At 41.0% G+C, this 14850-nt stretch overlaps 1 protein-coding gene across 15 annotated transcripts in view; it reads left to right on the top strand.

Moving 5' to 3' along the window:
* PRRC2C (proline rich coiled-coil 2C) overlaps window positions 1-14850 on the top strand; it is a 69366-nt gene that overhangs the window by 20259 nt on the left and 34257 nt on the right. For 13 of the 15 annotated variants that reach the window (XM_052665820.1, XM_052665823.1, XM_052665821.1 and 10 more), the window contains exons 4-16: window positions 310-416; window positions 2842-2973; window positions 3881-4059; window positions 4428-4507; window positions 5075-5208; window positions 5292-5379; window positions 5648-5789; window positions 6749-6823; window positions 7550-8165; window positions 8931-9100; window positions 9727-9973; window positions 11054-11267; window positions 12045-14408. In XM_052665820.1, the coding sequence (XP_052521780.1) occupies window positions 310-416; window positions 2842-2973; window positions 3881-4059; window positions 4428-4507; window positions 5075-5208; window positions 5292-5379; window positions 5648-5789; window positions 6749-6823; window positions 7550-8165; window positions 8931-9100; window positions 9727-9973; window positions 11054-11267; window positions 12045-14408 (4548 nt within the window). The remainder of the gene's footprint in view (window positions 1-309; window positions 417-2841; window positions 2974-3880; window positions 4060-4427; window positions 4508-5074; window positions 5209-5291; window positions 5380-5647; window positions 5790-6748; window positions 6824-7549; window positions 8166-8930; window positions 9101-9726; window positions 9974-11053; window positions 11268-12044; window positions 14409-14850) is intronic. The other 2 variants (XM_052665810.1, XM_052665808.1) reach the window with 2 other exon arrangements.

The following is a 14850-nucleotide window of genomic DNA, read 5'->3' as shown; positions in this document are numbered from 1 at the left end:
GTAAATTGGTTTCAGATGGTCTGATAAGCTGCTTAGAAAGTTATAATTCTATTCACGACTGACTGCATTTTCTGCCCCTTCGTTTTCATTCATTCCTCTCTTCTTTGAGAAATCTTTCGAAAGAATTAGCTAATTTAATTTATTCCAATTTTAACTTTACTGTAACAGCTCGTTTTATGTATAGAAAATGCTTTTTTTTGCAGAGGAGTTATTGGCTCTTTAGCTGCATAGTTATCTCCTCTCATTCACTTGTTTACAGTAGTAATCCTGACAGTCTTGCATTCATGAGTGCTTTCCCTCTAACTCCAGACAGCCAGAGGTGCCGCAGACGCAGCCAAAACCTGCTGTTCCTGCTCCTCCAGAAGCAGCTCCTGTTGCCAAATCGTGGGCCAACACCAAGCCAGGTGGGCAAGATGGTAAGTGATTTTAAAGGTGCAGAGGTTTTTGACCAGCCTAGCGGGCTGGGAATGCTGCTTCTCACAGCATTCAGACCCAGCAGCCTTTTGAGTCCTGAGCGGAACAGCGGGGACTAAGAATGCTGTGGAAGCAGCTTTTGTAGCCTGTAAGAGTGGTAGTCCTGTCTGACTGCCTTTTGAATGACCTGCATAGCCTTTCTTTTTTTTTTTTTTTCTTTAATTGCCACAGAAATAATGATCAGAGCATAAGGTCTTGAACGTGGCTGTTCTAGAGAGAGGAAAATCTCAGCCACTTACTGTAACAGCTACAATTTTTTGCGTAAGAACCATAAACAGTTAGTGGTCAATTTGGTCCTGAGTTGGGATCATTTTATGCAGAGTGTGTGTGGTCTCATTTCTGTTTCAATGTGTGCTACCACAATACTTTCCCTTTTATTTTGTAGATGATTTTGTTTTCAAAGTGGTAATGTTCAAGTAAGTTTGGGGTTTTTTTGCTCAGGAGAAGCATTAAGGGTGTATTTGGTTGTTTGTTTTACATAACTGTTCTCAGTCCTTACACACAGTTTCCATTGTGGATCTCAGGTTGAGTGTTTCCATGACAGGTGTGAGATCAAATTGAATCTTCAGCAGAGCTTAAAAATTGTTCGTAGAGATTACTTAAAATTTCCATGTTGCCATTATGGAAAATAGCATATGATGTGTTTTATTCCTTAAATTGAAGACTTGCAAGCTTTCTGTGACTGAAAAAAGAGAATTTTGGCTTCGTTGCTGGAAAAAGTCAGCTCTCTGCAGATATCTCAGAATAGTAAAATGGAAATTATATGGAGGTAGCTTATAAGACTGTATTTGGAGTTTGTTAACATCACATATCTAATGACTTTGCCATTTCTTGCTGCAAGTGTTAGAAATGGCAATTCTATATCCTACATTTCTTGCTCTCCTGTGTAGTGCTCAGTGCTTCCTTCATTCTCAGATATAGAAACTCTTTTCCATAAAGCTCTTGCAGGAGTGTTGTATAATAAGAGATTTAAAAAAAAAAAAAGGGAGTTAACACTGGAATGCAGATCATTTTGCATCAACCTTTCTGCATAAGCTGATTAGATCATCTCTGATGTGACACAGGATGATTCAGCTCAATGGTTTCAGAATGCATTTAGCTAATTATTTTATGGTTACCATGGCAGCTTGTGTGCCAAACCCAGATGGCATCCTCATTTCATTCAATTAATGCAGTAGTGGGTTTGCTGTTTCCAGAAGAAATACAGAATGTGAACCAGCTTCAGCTGCTTGCTATCATCCTTAGTTTGAAGCTTGGGATACACCTGTTGTGTTCATACTTTCCCAATCTGCAGTTGGCTGGTGGAACTTGTACTTCTTCCAGATGCCCTGTACACTTTCCAGCAGTCATTCAGCCAGCTGCCTCTTGCTCCTTGAATAAGGCATCAGCTGAGTGAGGAGAAACTAAGTCCTGTCCTGATGCTATTGATAACCATGCAGGGAAAAAAAAAAAAAAAACAACTGCCAAACCTGATGGGGAATGTGTATTTCTTTGGCTCACTTTGGTTAGGAGTTGGGAGTTAATAACCACCATATTACATTTGAAATCTTCAGCAACTGAAGATGGGTCTGTTTCAGGCTGATAGCTTAGATGCTGTTAGACTGATAATTGAGGATACTATTGTTTTGCAACTGAAACATTGTTGCTGCGTAAGCTTGAGCAGAGAACATGTTTCAAGATTCATGAAACTTTTACCTCCTTCCCGGTCTCCAAAATGGTTCTCTGGCCTGGCAGGCCATTTGCTTAGTGTGGCTGTGGTTTTCAGTCGCCTTAAACTGCTGGATGTGGCTGCTTGTGAGCATGAAATATCTAATGCCCAGTAACAAAAAACAAATTAACATGACCTGTAGTAGATGAAGTTGGAAGATTGAAAGCTTTTAAGCTGATCTGTGGGCACAGAGGTAATTGTTGTGGTATTTGTTGTCATCAAGTTACAAAGAAAGTGAAAAGAGAGGAGTTTATCCTGTGCTTAACATTTAACCCTTAAAAAATCAAAAAGCAAAACAAGATCCCTGTCTTTCATGCTGTATTCTTACTGCTATGATCCATGGCTCTTTCATGGATCAGAGATGATAGAAGTTTTTAGCTTGCTGGCTTAAAAAAAACAAAAAGTATGTAATTGAGGCTGGGGTTTTTTTGAACTGCTTTTTTTTTTTTGTTTTGTTTACCTTATAGTCCATGTAGCCATTCAGCAGCTTTACTAATAAATATAAACATTTTATGAGGTTTGCTCTTGGTTTGCAAATTCTATTGCCATTAAATTAATGACTTTATGCTTCATTTTTAAGGATGATCAGGCTTATAGGAGCACTTTCTGAACTGCTTTGATTACAGAAGATTTATGACTGTGAATATCTTATTTTGTAGGTCCAGCTCTTCCAATAAATAGTTATTTCCAGCAAGAGTTTCCCAGTCTGCCGGCAGCTGGGGATCAAGAAAAGTCTGGCAAAGAGAAAGATGCATCTGAAGAGGGCCATGGACCCAGCTTGAGGCCACAAAGTAAGTATATGGTAGAACTTTTAGTGAAATTGCACGCAGTTGTGTGGAATGCATATTTGCTCCCATACAAAATAGGTGTATTAATACTACTTTAAGGATTCACTTCTGCAATAAATAAACACCTACAAACAGTTGTCCTACCTGAAAATCTTGTAACTTTCTTCTCTGTTATATGGTTTTGTTGTGTAAGAGCTTGTTATAAAGATTTTTGTGTTTGGTTCCTTTTCTGCTATATTTGTTCCTGGTGTGGAAAACAGATGTTTAATTGTATCCTACAGCTCACTTCATATTTGCCCAGGCTGGTGCTCTGAGGAGCGTTTGTTGCACATTATTGGTGTTTTCTTCCACCTGCTAGATGCCATGACAACTAGAATGTATATTCAAGAACTATCCTTATAACCGATGAAATACAACCCTCATCATTTCTATTCCATCCTTTATCAGAGATGCAAGCCAGTATCTGAATACTTGAAATGTAACACACAGATATGTCATTATGAGCTGCTTGAGAAGTCTGTGATACTCCTCGTCGAAGTTTGATCTTTCCATTGGCAGCATCTGTGTGTCAAATCAGCACTAGCTCACTTAAAGCTGTTTTCTATCTTGTGCTGTGATCAGCATCTTTCCTAAATAGCATGGTGTTTTAGAAGGTAGAGAAAAGCAGCTAGAGCTGTCTATAAATTTAACTCTTACCCTTTGGGATCACAGCTGGATGTAGAGCTGAAGAGGATTAGAAAACAACCTCTATTTTCTTAGTAGCGAATGTCCATCTGCACAGATAGCTGTGTCACTGGAAACCGCCTAGGAAGATCTAGTGTGGTCGTCTTTTCTTCTACTGGCTCTGCCTGTGTAGATGCTGCTAGTTGGAGAGAAAATTGTAATAACAATTCACCCAATTCTCCAACAGATCAAGAAGCTAAGGCTCTTGGGCAGGAAGATGGCAATGCTACTCCAGCAGAGCAAAGTGATGGCCAGAAGGCAGCAGAGAAGAGGGATGCACGCTTACCACAGATCCCACAGCCCAAGATGAATGGCCAGCAGCAGCCGCCCATCTCGTCTCAGTACAGGGCAATGATGCCGCCTTACGTGAGTAGTGGTTACACAGAGTTGTAAGCAGCAGGGATTGGTTATTGGCTACTGTGATTCCCTTATGCCTTTTTTATCCTCCCTCCATGGAATGCTTAGTAGTTTAGTAAGAAGCGTAGGATCACAACAAGCTCCTCAAAGGATGTGGCTCCATGTTGTCACTCCTGTGCTAAGCTTCAGTGTGTCACGTTGCTGAGTACAGAGGTGATCGTTCCACCTTTGTGGCCTGATGGTCACACAGACCATCATTAGAGCAGACTGTTTTGAGTAAAGAGCCTTGCTTTAATTCCATTATGATTCCACTGTTCTGAGTATGTCTGATACAGTGATATTTTTAACAAATGGCTTCTGTTTTAAACTTTCCTTAGATGTTTAATCAGTATCCTAGAATGGCATATCCTCCTTCCATACAAGGCCCAACAAGGTTTCCGAATTCTGAGCCTAGTAGGTAAGATACAAGTGTTCTTGTTCTGTGATTATGAACTCTGCATCCCCCTGTAAAGGGGAAAAATTAAAAAGAAGAAAAGAGCATTGCACTGATTGTCTTGATTACAGCCATGTGCTGTCACTGGTTAGTCTTATAACTTCGGCTTGTGTGGAGTAGTTATATAGTGGCTGTACAGTGTTTGACATCTCAGCTGCAAAACTAGGAGAATCTTGCATGTTATGGGGCTTTTTAATGGGAAAAGCAGGAGAAAGGGACACCTCTATCATTCTGAGCAGCACTTTATCTGTAAAAAGACTGTTGCTCCAATGTCACAATGAAAGTAGTTCATTTCCGGTTCACATCTGTACTGCTCTTCGATTACAGTAGAACTCTAATCCTTTTTAAAAATAATTTTCCTTTGTGGTGGTGTGGCAGTAATTATTTGAACTGTGGTGGTCTCGTGTGTGATGTATAACATTTGTACTGATGTGAGGAAGCAGCACGTGTCATGCAACTTGAGCTTCTGTTTAGTCATTTTGCTGAAAAAAAAAATAGTGATGGTGGCCATTGTTTCTCTTTCTCTTGTAGGGGGCCAAGGGGAAGAGGACCTCCTTCGTGGTGTTCAGAGCCGATTGAGCGCCCATCCATTCTTAGTGCTAGTGAACTTAAAGAACTTGATAAATTTGATAACTTAGATGCTGAGGCTGATGAAGGCTGGGCAGGTAAGAACCTCAGATTAATGATTTCTTTTCTTTGTATATTTAATTTTTCTGAAGGATTAATTGAATATCTGCTTGTGTGTCAGGTGCTCAGAGTGAAGTGGATTACACTGAGCAGTTGAATTTCAGTGATGATGATGAGCAAGGAAGTAGTCAAAAAGAGAAGGAAAGTGGGTGAGTTGGAGCTGCTAGTTGTGTGTGAATGCTACACACTTCCCAAAATGCTTAGCTTTTGGGAAACGTGAATGAAGTATTTGTGTGAAGTACTTCAGTATTTAAGTACTGCGTTAAACCCTGTAACTGTCTGCAGCCTGTGAGGCATGAAATACAAGTGATTTTTCTTGTGAGAATCTTTCACTCTTGCTTAGAGATTTTGAGGATAGAAGATAAATCACCAAAGAGCTGTATGGAATACTCCTACTTTTCTCATCTTTTTGCACAGTGACGAACAAACGCCATCAAAAGATTCTCAGAGCCCTGATGCCCAGAAAGAAGCAGAAGAACAGACTAATGCTAAGTCTGCCACCCAGGCTTCTGCAGCAGCAACCAAAGGATCTTATGGCAAAAGTTCTCAGCTTGATCAGGTTTGTGTTTTTTTCTCTTTAGTTCTTCTGGCAAGAGTCTTGTCAGGGGAGATCCCACTCTGCTTCTTCTGCTTCAGGTGGATTAAGGGTTATGAACATGAGTAAAAGCATTATCTACTGCTTATCTGAGCTGTAATAAGTGACGGGATGTTGCTTAGCTTCTGTTCCCAAATAAAAATGTCTTTTTCTAGTGTGTTCTAATCCACAGTTGTAAGAGAGGAGAACTCTTATGTCGCTTACTGTTACTCAATTGACAGGTTTTAACTTAATTATTTTGTCTGTCCATTGCTGTAACAGTGAATAAAACCATTCTGGTGTCCATCATTTTTTGTAGAGGCACAGAGAAAAATAGTGCCATGTTGACTCACACTCTCCTTGTTTTCATTTTTTTTTTTGTAAATCATGACCTGGTTTTCTTCAGTACAGCTTTGCAGTAGCGTGTCAACTTGTTTCTTCTCAGGTAGATAGATTTCTCTCTAGATGTCTTGGAATGCATCAGTTCAGCCATTTTGGTTTTTGGATTATCCTGCAGTAGAATAGCAGCCATCTCAGCTTATGCCTGCTTCAGCTTGCTGGGGTATTTTTTCCCCATGAAAAGCTGCCATTGGCGTTGAGTGAAAATTTCCTGTCACCAGTAACAATGAAGATGGGGGATCCCGAATTTGTTTTTCTTGCTCTTTTTCTCTGTAGAGAGATTGTGTCATTTTCCGAGGTTTGATGCTGTACTGAATCTGAAGAAAAACATTGCAGTAAACTAAATGCAAAATCTGGGTGCTTTTAAGTAATTGTTCAGCTGCAATGAAGATGTTCTTGCCCTCTTTGTGTGCTAATCTGTATCCTATGCAATGTAGTTCACTAGATTATAGTATTTTAATGTCGTAAGAAAAAGTAAACCTAAAAATTACCAGCCTTGCTCCTGTTACAAACTATTTACTCTGGTATTGTGCTTGATCCAATAGGATCGGGGTCCAGCACAGCCCTCTATACATGAAAGAGGTGGTCCTCCTCTTCATCCCAAATCTATTCTACCGCCGGTAAGAAAGATCAGAATTGTCCTTATTTTCTTGAGTTAAATTCCTTAATGCTGTGATGGAGGGAATTAAACTTGGAAAAGTAACAATGCTTCACATAGGGTGAGCCTTTTTCTGTAACAGTGTGACTGTAGTACCTGGGGCTGATGAGAGTGAGACCTCAACACAGCCACGCTGCTAATTGATTGTGTAAATTGTGTAAGTCTTGAAAGTGGCTTGTGAAATGCATGTGAACTTCAAGAGCTTTTGATAATCTAGCCTTACCTGGGACTAGAGAGGGGAGGGACATGAGGAAGGTGTTTAAGGGCTGAGTGTGGCTTAATGTTGGCTGCATGCCCAGGTAGACAAGGAAGTGAAGTTCTGAGTGAAATGTGTAGGTAGTAGCTGCTTAACAATTTTCAGCAGTGCTCATTAAAATCTTGATTATCCTAAGATAATCTTGAGTTTCATGGTCTACTTGGACTTTTCGTAGAGATCTGTCAGAGCAAACTGTAATCAAATCTAAAAGGTGTTTGTCACTTTGCATTAGCAGCAGTAAGAAGTGACACGAACTCAACTGAATCTTTACTTCTACTTTGACTTAAGGTTGCATGGAAGGTGTCTTTCAAGCCTTACTTTGTAAAAATGTCATCCAAATACATCAGTAGGCAGACAATTAAAATGTTGTATTTCAGCTAGTTTGTTTTATGTAATCATGCCATTGCTGACTCACTGATTTTAATACTACAGCATCCTCCTCCTCCTGATCGCCAGCTAGGACCTGGAAGGCAGGGACCCTTTCCTCCTAAACCAGTACCAGATGAAGATGAAATCTGGAAACAGAGGAGAAGACAGCAGTCAGAGATATCTGCTGCGGTTGAGCGAGCCCGTAAGCGCCGCGAAGAGGAAGAAAGAAGAATGGAAGAACAAAGAAAAGCAGCTTGTGCAGAAAAGCTGAAACGGTTAAATGAGAAATTTGGCTGTATGACAAAACCCTCCCGTGAAGACCCTCTGAAAGAGAGAGAAAGGGAGAGGGAAAGGGAAAGGGAGAGAGAAAGGGAAAGGGAGAGGGAGAGGGAACGGGAGAGAGAGCGGGAGAGAGAAAAGGAGAGGGAGAGGGAAAGGGAAAAAGAAAAGGAGAGGGAGCGGGAAAGGGAAAAAGAAGAAAAAGAAAAACTGGAGAAAGCAAAAGAACAAGAAAGGGAAAAAGAGAAAGAAAATGAGAGAGAGAAGGAAGAAAAAGAGAAGGAGAAGGAGAAAGAAGAGGAGAAACCAGTACATGAAGCTCCTGAGCCTGTAGAACCTGTGGTAACGCCTGTGGTAGAAAAACAAGAAAGTGAAAGCAGGAATAACAAGGAAGAAAAAGGTATGCTTACATGCAAGTAGGAGTTGTCTCTCTTGCAGCTGAGCCACAGAGCGTAGTAGTAATCTAGCAGTCTAATTGCCATACCTGATTAACTCTGCATCTAGATCATGTGTTTCCCTGGCACACTACAGCTGCTGACTCTGTCATTTGAGCTAGACCTGTCTGGCCAACTCATCAAAGTGTTAAAGGAAATATTGAGTTCTGTAACTTAAGCAGAACATGAAAGAATACAGAAAAAGTAAAAGACTTTTTTTCTTGCTATAAGAGAGTCAGTGATTCATATTGTCAAAAAACAATGTAAATTATTTAAGTTATTCTGTTTTTTAAGCAAGCCTAGAGAAGTAGACACAGAGCACATGTTTATACTTCATGCATTTTTTTGTAGTAGAGCTTGAGTGCCTCTGATAGACTATTCTTTATACCTTGGTGTCATCCCTTAAGTGAGTACAAATGATTGTAAAATTGAACTTTGGTTCATAAAGAAATTTATTAAAATTTAAAACAGTAGTGCTTCTTAAATCGCACAATAGTTGCAGCATGAACTGAGCAATCATTTATGATTATTTGAGTTTAAAGGGAACTCTGGGAAATAATGTTTTGAAATTCTGTTCTTTTAGTCTGTGTGTGTTCTGGAAACTAGAACTGTGAGGTTAGAGAAAGCAAGCTTGTTTTCATTTTAGAAAGATATCTCTTATCTGACACTCTGGTTAATGTGAAATGACTAGCTTTAAAATACACTCTTTTCTCCTGCATTTGTTTTTTCAGAAGATCAAGCAGTCTTTACCCGACAAGACAGTGGTCGGAATGAAAAAGAGATTTCACAGGTGACTCATGAGAGCGAACCAGAATCAGGATCTCAACCTCGTCCTGCTGTTTCCTCAGGCTATTCTAAACAGTTCCAGAAATCATTACCACCGAGATTTCAGAGGCAGCAGGTAACCAACTTGTTTGCTAAAAGGAAGAATAACGCAATGTCTTCTGCTTCACTCTGAGTAAGAATGTGACTATTTAGGGGCGGAGGAAATCTAAGTTATTGGTTTCCAGCTTCTGTAATATTGTATTGGCTGAATTGGTTTTGTAGGGAGCACCTCCCATCACTTGCAAAGTACACAAGTGAACAGAAGACAAGAGAGGCTTCTAAAACTGGCTGCTTTTGGCATCAGTTACCAGAAGTAGAGCATTACCCTGTGGATACTTGTGCAATCAGAGAGATCTGACGATCATTCTTTCTTCAGCTTTACGTTAAAGGCTGTGGCACTCGCAAATGTATTCTGCATTCAGGTTTCTATGGTCTGAAGAGCACTGGTCACAGCATGAACAAAGTATAGATTGTTCTGTATCTCAGCTGAACACTAGCAAAACTATAGCTATTTTAAATTGTACAGTCTTCTCCCATCTCCTCCCCTTTTTCTCCTCGTTTATTCTGGTTTGTTTGTGATGAATTTTCAAAATGTTTAGTATCCCAGAGGTGACTGCAATCCTTGTTTCCAAGGGTTATTTTAATTCTGCTCAAGTCTTCATCTTAATGTAAAGTCCTATAATGCTATTTTCTATTACTCAGGAGCAAATGAAACAGCAGCAGTGGCAGCAACAGCAACAAGGTGTAATTCCACAGTCTGCTCCCTCACAGCCTTCTAGTGGCCCTGTCCCTCCTCCCCAGCATAGACCTCTTTACCAACCAATGCAACCACATCCACAGCATTTGGCTTCAATGGGTTTTGATCCACGGTGGCTTATGATGCAGTCTTACATGGACCCACGAATGATGTCAGGAAGGCCTGCAATGGATATGCCTCCTATTCATCCAGGTAAAATCTGGCAACTCTTCTGACTGTCGAACTTTCTTGGGCTTGAAATAGATGTCTTTTCTTAACCACATTATATATAGTAAAAGAGCTTTTTTTATTTTTATTTTTTTTTTTGAAAGATTAGTATCATTTGAGACTAAGTGTGTTGGAATGCTTTTGTTAGGTAGAGACAGTCATGCATCAATGTGTATCTTGTCTACATAGTAAAATCAGAGCTTTCTCCTGTATCACAGGCAAGTTACTGATAGCAAGACTGTATTCAAAATGTCAACATAAGCCTTACTTGCTTACGGTTATCATAGTTGGCATGAGTTAGATTGTTATGCTATAAAAACAGTATATTTATGGTTCATCTTCCATTATGTATTAGCTCTTGGTATTACTTCAATTATTTTAAATAAAAAATGAGATGTTGTTGTTTTTATCTTACATACTAGCATCTCTGGAGTCTTGTTCAATTCCTGTTTTCAAGTTCTTGGCACTAAAAAGTCCTTTTAAACTTTTGGAATAGCTATTTGATTTGAGAGTAGAAAAGCTGATGTGCATAAATAACACCAGACTGGCAGATAACGTAGTGGGGAGACCACTGAGCAGAAGGAGCAGGACACAAGGGAATGCATCTCTCAAAAGGAATGTAGAGACTGAATTGAGGAATTGGTAACCTAAGCAAAACTGATGATAACCATAGTGCTGCTTTTAAAATGTTTACAAAATAGGACCTAGAGTCTTAATAACAGTGCCAAAGACCACCTTGTATGTACATTCATCTTGCTTTTTGCCATTCATATTTTAGAGCAGAATCTTCATTCTCACGCTTGCAGGTTTACAGGCCTTGTTCTTTTGTTACGGTGGAAACAGACAGCTTTTGCATTTGTTGGTACTGAGGGCACTGGTGGTGGATATGACTTAATCATTTTGGGGTCAATTGACAGTGAAGAGACATTTGGTTCCAGTAAGAGAAGGTACAGAGGAAATGTAGGAGGACAGAGAAAAGGGCTTATCTGGACCTGCTGATATACTTTGTATTTCATGAGCTAAGTCTCTTTGCTAATTCAGCTGTTGAACTTAAACTTGTAACAGGAATTATGCCTCCCAAACCACTGATGAGAAGAGACCAGCTGGAAGGATCAGCAACCAGCTCAGATTCATTTGAACATATAGCTCGCTCAGCAAGAGAGCATGCTGTTCCTTTGTCAGAGCCCCGCATAATGTGGGGGTCAGATCCATACCCCCACGCGGAACCTCAGCAAGCTAGTTCTCCTCCCAAAGTGTTAGAAGAGCCTGACAGTTTGAGGTAAGCCTGAGTTACGTACCCTTTCATGCCTGTCACTACTGAGCCAAACCTGCTTACACATTCAGCTCTGTAATTTGTATTGTAAAAGATGGTTTAAACTGTAAATTCGGACAAAGTTAATGCTGCTTTTCACACGAAACTTTAAAAGGAGTTGTGACTGGAGGGAACGTACTTGGCACTGTTGTATAAACAAGACATGCCTGCTGCACAGTAGGGCATAGAAAAACAATTTACCCATTGTTTAGGATCCTTAACCTGATTTGATGAATGGTGACTGTGATAATACTACGAATTTTCAGTTTTCTAGAATGTTGCTGCAGGGTTGTATACTATCCTTCATCTGCTCTCCATCTTCCCCATATTAGTGAGCTTCTGCCTGGTGCACATCGGTTTCAGAAGTGATGTGTATAAACAAGCAGTATAAACTAAGATAGTTGCCTTGGGCTTCTTTCAAGTACCCCTCCCCTGCTTTTTTTCCTGTAGCATTTCCTGTGTAATACCTGCTGACAGCCTGCTAACCTGAAGGTTCTGTTTAAAATGCACATATAGCCATTAATGTGAATGGATTCCTAAAACAGACTGTACGTTTGACACTGAATTTTTAACCAAAGTGGCATAAAATAAATACCTATAAAACTGGCAGCCACTGTGAAAATTGATACGTTGTTTCCTGAATCTGACAGAAATCCTTCATACAAACAGAAAGTCATTCAAGTAAATGTTTATGAATGAGAACTTTATCCCTCCCCCATAATATTCTTAATTGTTGTTTCTTAGATCTGAGGCACGCTTGGAGCAAGAACGGGTTGCTGTTCCCGCTGCAGCTTATCCTGTAGAACACAACCAGCTGGACTCTCATCCAAAGCCAGACTTTTTCAGAGAACCAGGAGAGGTGGAAGTACAAAAGTTCCCAAGCAGGCCTTTGGAAGATGCCCAACCTCTCCAAACTGACACATCTAACACTAAAGTTAATTTTGAAGGAATTGATGAGAATGTTTCACGCAGCTCTGCAGAAGAACTCATGCCTGTTGGGGAAAGTCATTCTTCATTAAAGAGAAGCATTTCCCATGGCTCAAGTCATTCTCTAAAATCAGAAGAACAGAGGATCGAGACAACAGCAAATATCTCTAAAATAAGTAGCAGGCCTATTGAGTCAAAGGAGACAATTGAGAGAATTGAGATTAAGCCAAAAAAAGAAGTTTTGATCAATAATAGAACATCTGAAGGACCTAAACTTGAGAAAACATTTAAACCTAAGTCTGAAACAAGGTGGGGTCCTAGGCCTGGTTATGGCAGGAGAGAGGAAGGCAGTGATAGACCAATAAGAAGATCAGGTCCTATTAAAAAACCTGTGCTTAGAGATATGAAAGAAGAGCGTGAACAGAGAGAAGAGCGTGAACAGAGGAAGGAGAAGGAAGGAGAAAAGATAGGTAGTGAAAAACCAACCAAGGCTGAAAAAAGCGACAAAAAGGAAGTACCACAAGGGCCAGTGCCTCAGACTGAGCCAGAGACATCCACCTCTAGCAGTGCTCTTCTAGCTAAGAAGGTAGTCCAGGATGCTGCTCCAACACCAGCGAGCCCAGAGAGCACTCAGACTGAGACTGCAGCTAAAGTTCCAGTTCAGCCACCCACTCCTCCAGTCTCGCAGCAGCTACCAGCTGCACAGCCCGCTGTTCCACAGCTTCCCCCTGCAATACTGCAGCAACCACCAACTCAGCCTGTAGCACAGCAGCAGCCACAAGCACAGCAGCCAGTTACCACAGTGAAGGAAGAAAAGCAGACGGAGAAGGTAGTTAACAAAGAAGTTATAGAGAAACCACGCTTAGAAACCAGACCAGTAAAAAGAGAGCCTGGCTTACCACCTAGGACATACTGGAAAGAGGCGAGGGACAGAGACTGGTTCCCAGATCAAGGGTACAGAGGCAGAGGTCGTGGGGAGTATTATTCTAGAGGTCGTAGCTACAGGGGTTCTTACGGAGGACGTGGTCGGGGCAGTAGGGGCCATAACAGGGAGTATCCACACTACAGAGATACTAAGCCTAGAACAGAGCATGTGCCTTCTGGGCCTGTTAGACAAAGGGAAGAGAGTGAAACTCGCAGTGAGAGTTCAGACTTTGAAGTGATTCCAAAACGACGACGACAGCATGGTTCAGAGACTGATTCTGACAGCGAGGTCCATGAAAGTGCAAGTGACACTCTGCTTTCAGACAAAGACAGTCTCATCAAAGGCAAACACCCAAAAAGAGAAGAGAGAGCTGATGGCAAGAAACCTACAAAGCCGCTGTCATTCAAACCTGAAAACAATATCAGAGTGGACAACAGATCTCTGGAAAAAACATACATGAGAGATGATGAGAATAAACCTAAGCCAGGGTTTCTTCCTAAAGGAGAACCTTCCAGACGAGGTAGAGGGGGAATGTACAGACGTGGTGGAAGGGATCCTGGTGGGCGTCCTCCACGACCATCCACAATAAGGAGGCCAGCTTACAGAGACAATCAGTGGAACCCCAGGCAAGCAGAGATTATTAAACCAGAAGATGGGGAGCCGCCAAGGAGAAATGAGCACTATGGTCCTATACCAGTTGATAAAAGACCTCCAAAATTTGAGAGGAAGTTTGATCCAACGAGAGAGAGACCACGAAGACAAAGACCTGCTCGGCCTCCAAGGCAAGATAAGCCACCACGCTTCAGGCGCCTAAAAGAGAGAGAGGCTGCATCAAAGATAAATGAGGCAGTAACTGGCTCATCAACTGCTGCTGCAGTCACTAATGCGGTTACTGAGCCCTCCAATACTGCTCTGGATGTTTCAGGAAGTAAGACACCAGACTTGTCCAATCAGAATTCTTCAGACCAGGCAAATGAGGAGTGGGAAACGGCCTCAGAAAGCAGCGATTTTAATGAGAGGCGTGAGAGGGATGAGAAGAAAACAGCAGATATAGCAGCTCAGGTGGCTGCAAAAGCAGGAGAAAACACTGGAGTTCCAAAAAGGGAAATAGCCAAGAGAAGTTTCTCTAGTCAGAGGCCTGGAATAGACCGTCAAAACAGACGTGGTAACAGTGGGCCAGCCAAACCAGGGAGGACCTTCTCAGGGCCTAGGAGTGAGAGGCGCAGTGGTCCTCCGCCCAGAAGTGGAAAAAGAGGGTGAGTACCAGCTTCGGTTAGGAGGCAGGCATAGCTGTGGTCATGTGTTGTCCTGTTGTGGTTCAAAGTCATTAATAATTGCTTTAGATTTGTTGTGACTGGTAGACAAGTGCAAGGTAACCACATGCACCAATATCTCTATGCTTTCTGGTTTTTTTGTTTGTGTGTATAATCCAGAAAATTGACTGAATTGCACAGTATTCTTACATGTATGCATAGCGTTAATTAGCCTAATTAAAAAAAAATGATGCATTTTCTCAGTCGGGTATGTTTTCCAAGATCTGGGTGCAAGCTGAAGGCTTAATGTGAATGCTTTTGCAGTTTAATACATACATAGCTGCATTTCATTTGACCTATTGTATTTCTAGGTTAATTGTCTAACAGAAAAGCATGCTGAGACATGCTTGCCACTGAGAATAAATTTTGTTTCTCTATATGTTAA

The sequence above is a fragment of the Tympanuchus pallidicinctus genome, unplaced genomic scaffold (genome assembly GCF_026119805.1).
Source record: "Tympanuchus pallidicinctus isolate F22 unplaced genomic scaffold, pur_lepc_1.0 scaffold7, whole genome shotgun sequence".
Taxonomy (NCBI): Eukaryota; Metazoa; Chordata; class Aves; order Galliformes; family Phasianidae; genus Tympanuchus; species Tympanuchus pallidicinctus.
The sequence above is the reverse complement of the archived record's forward strand: the minus strand, read 5'-3'. Positions and strand labels throughout refer to the sequence as shown.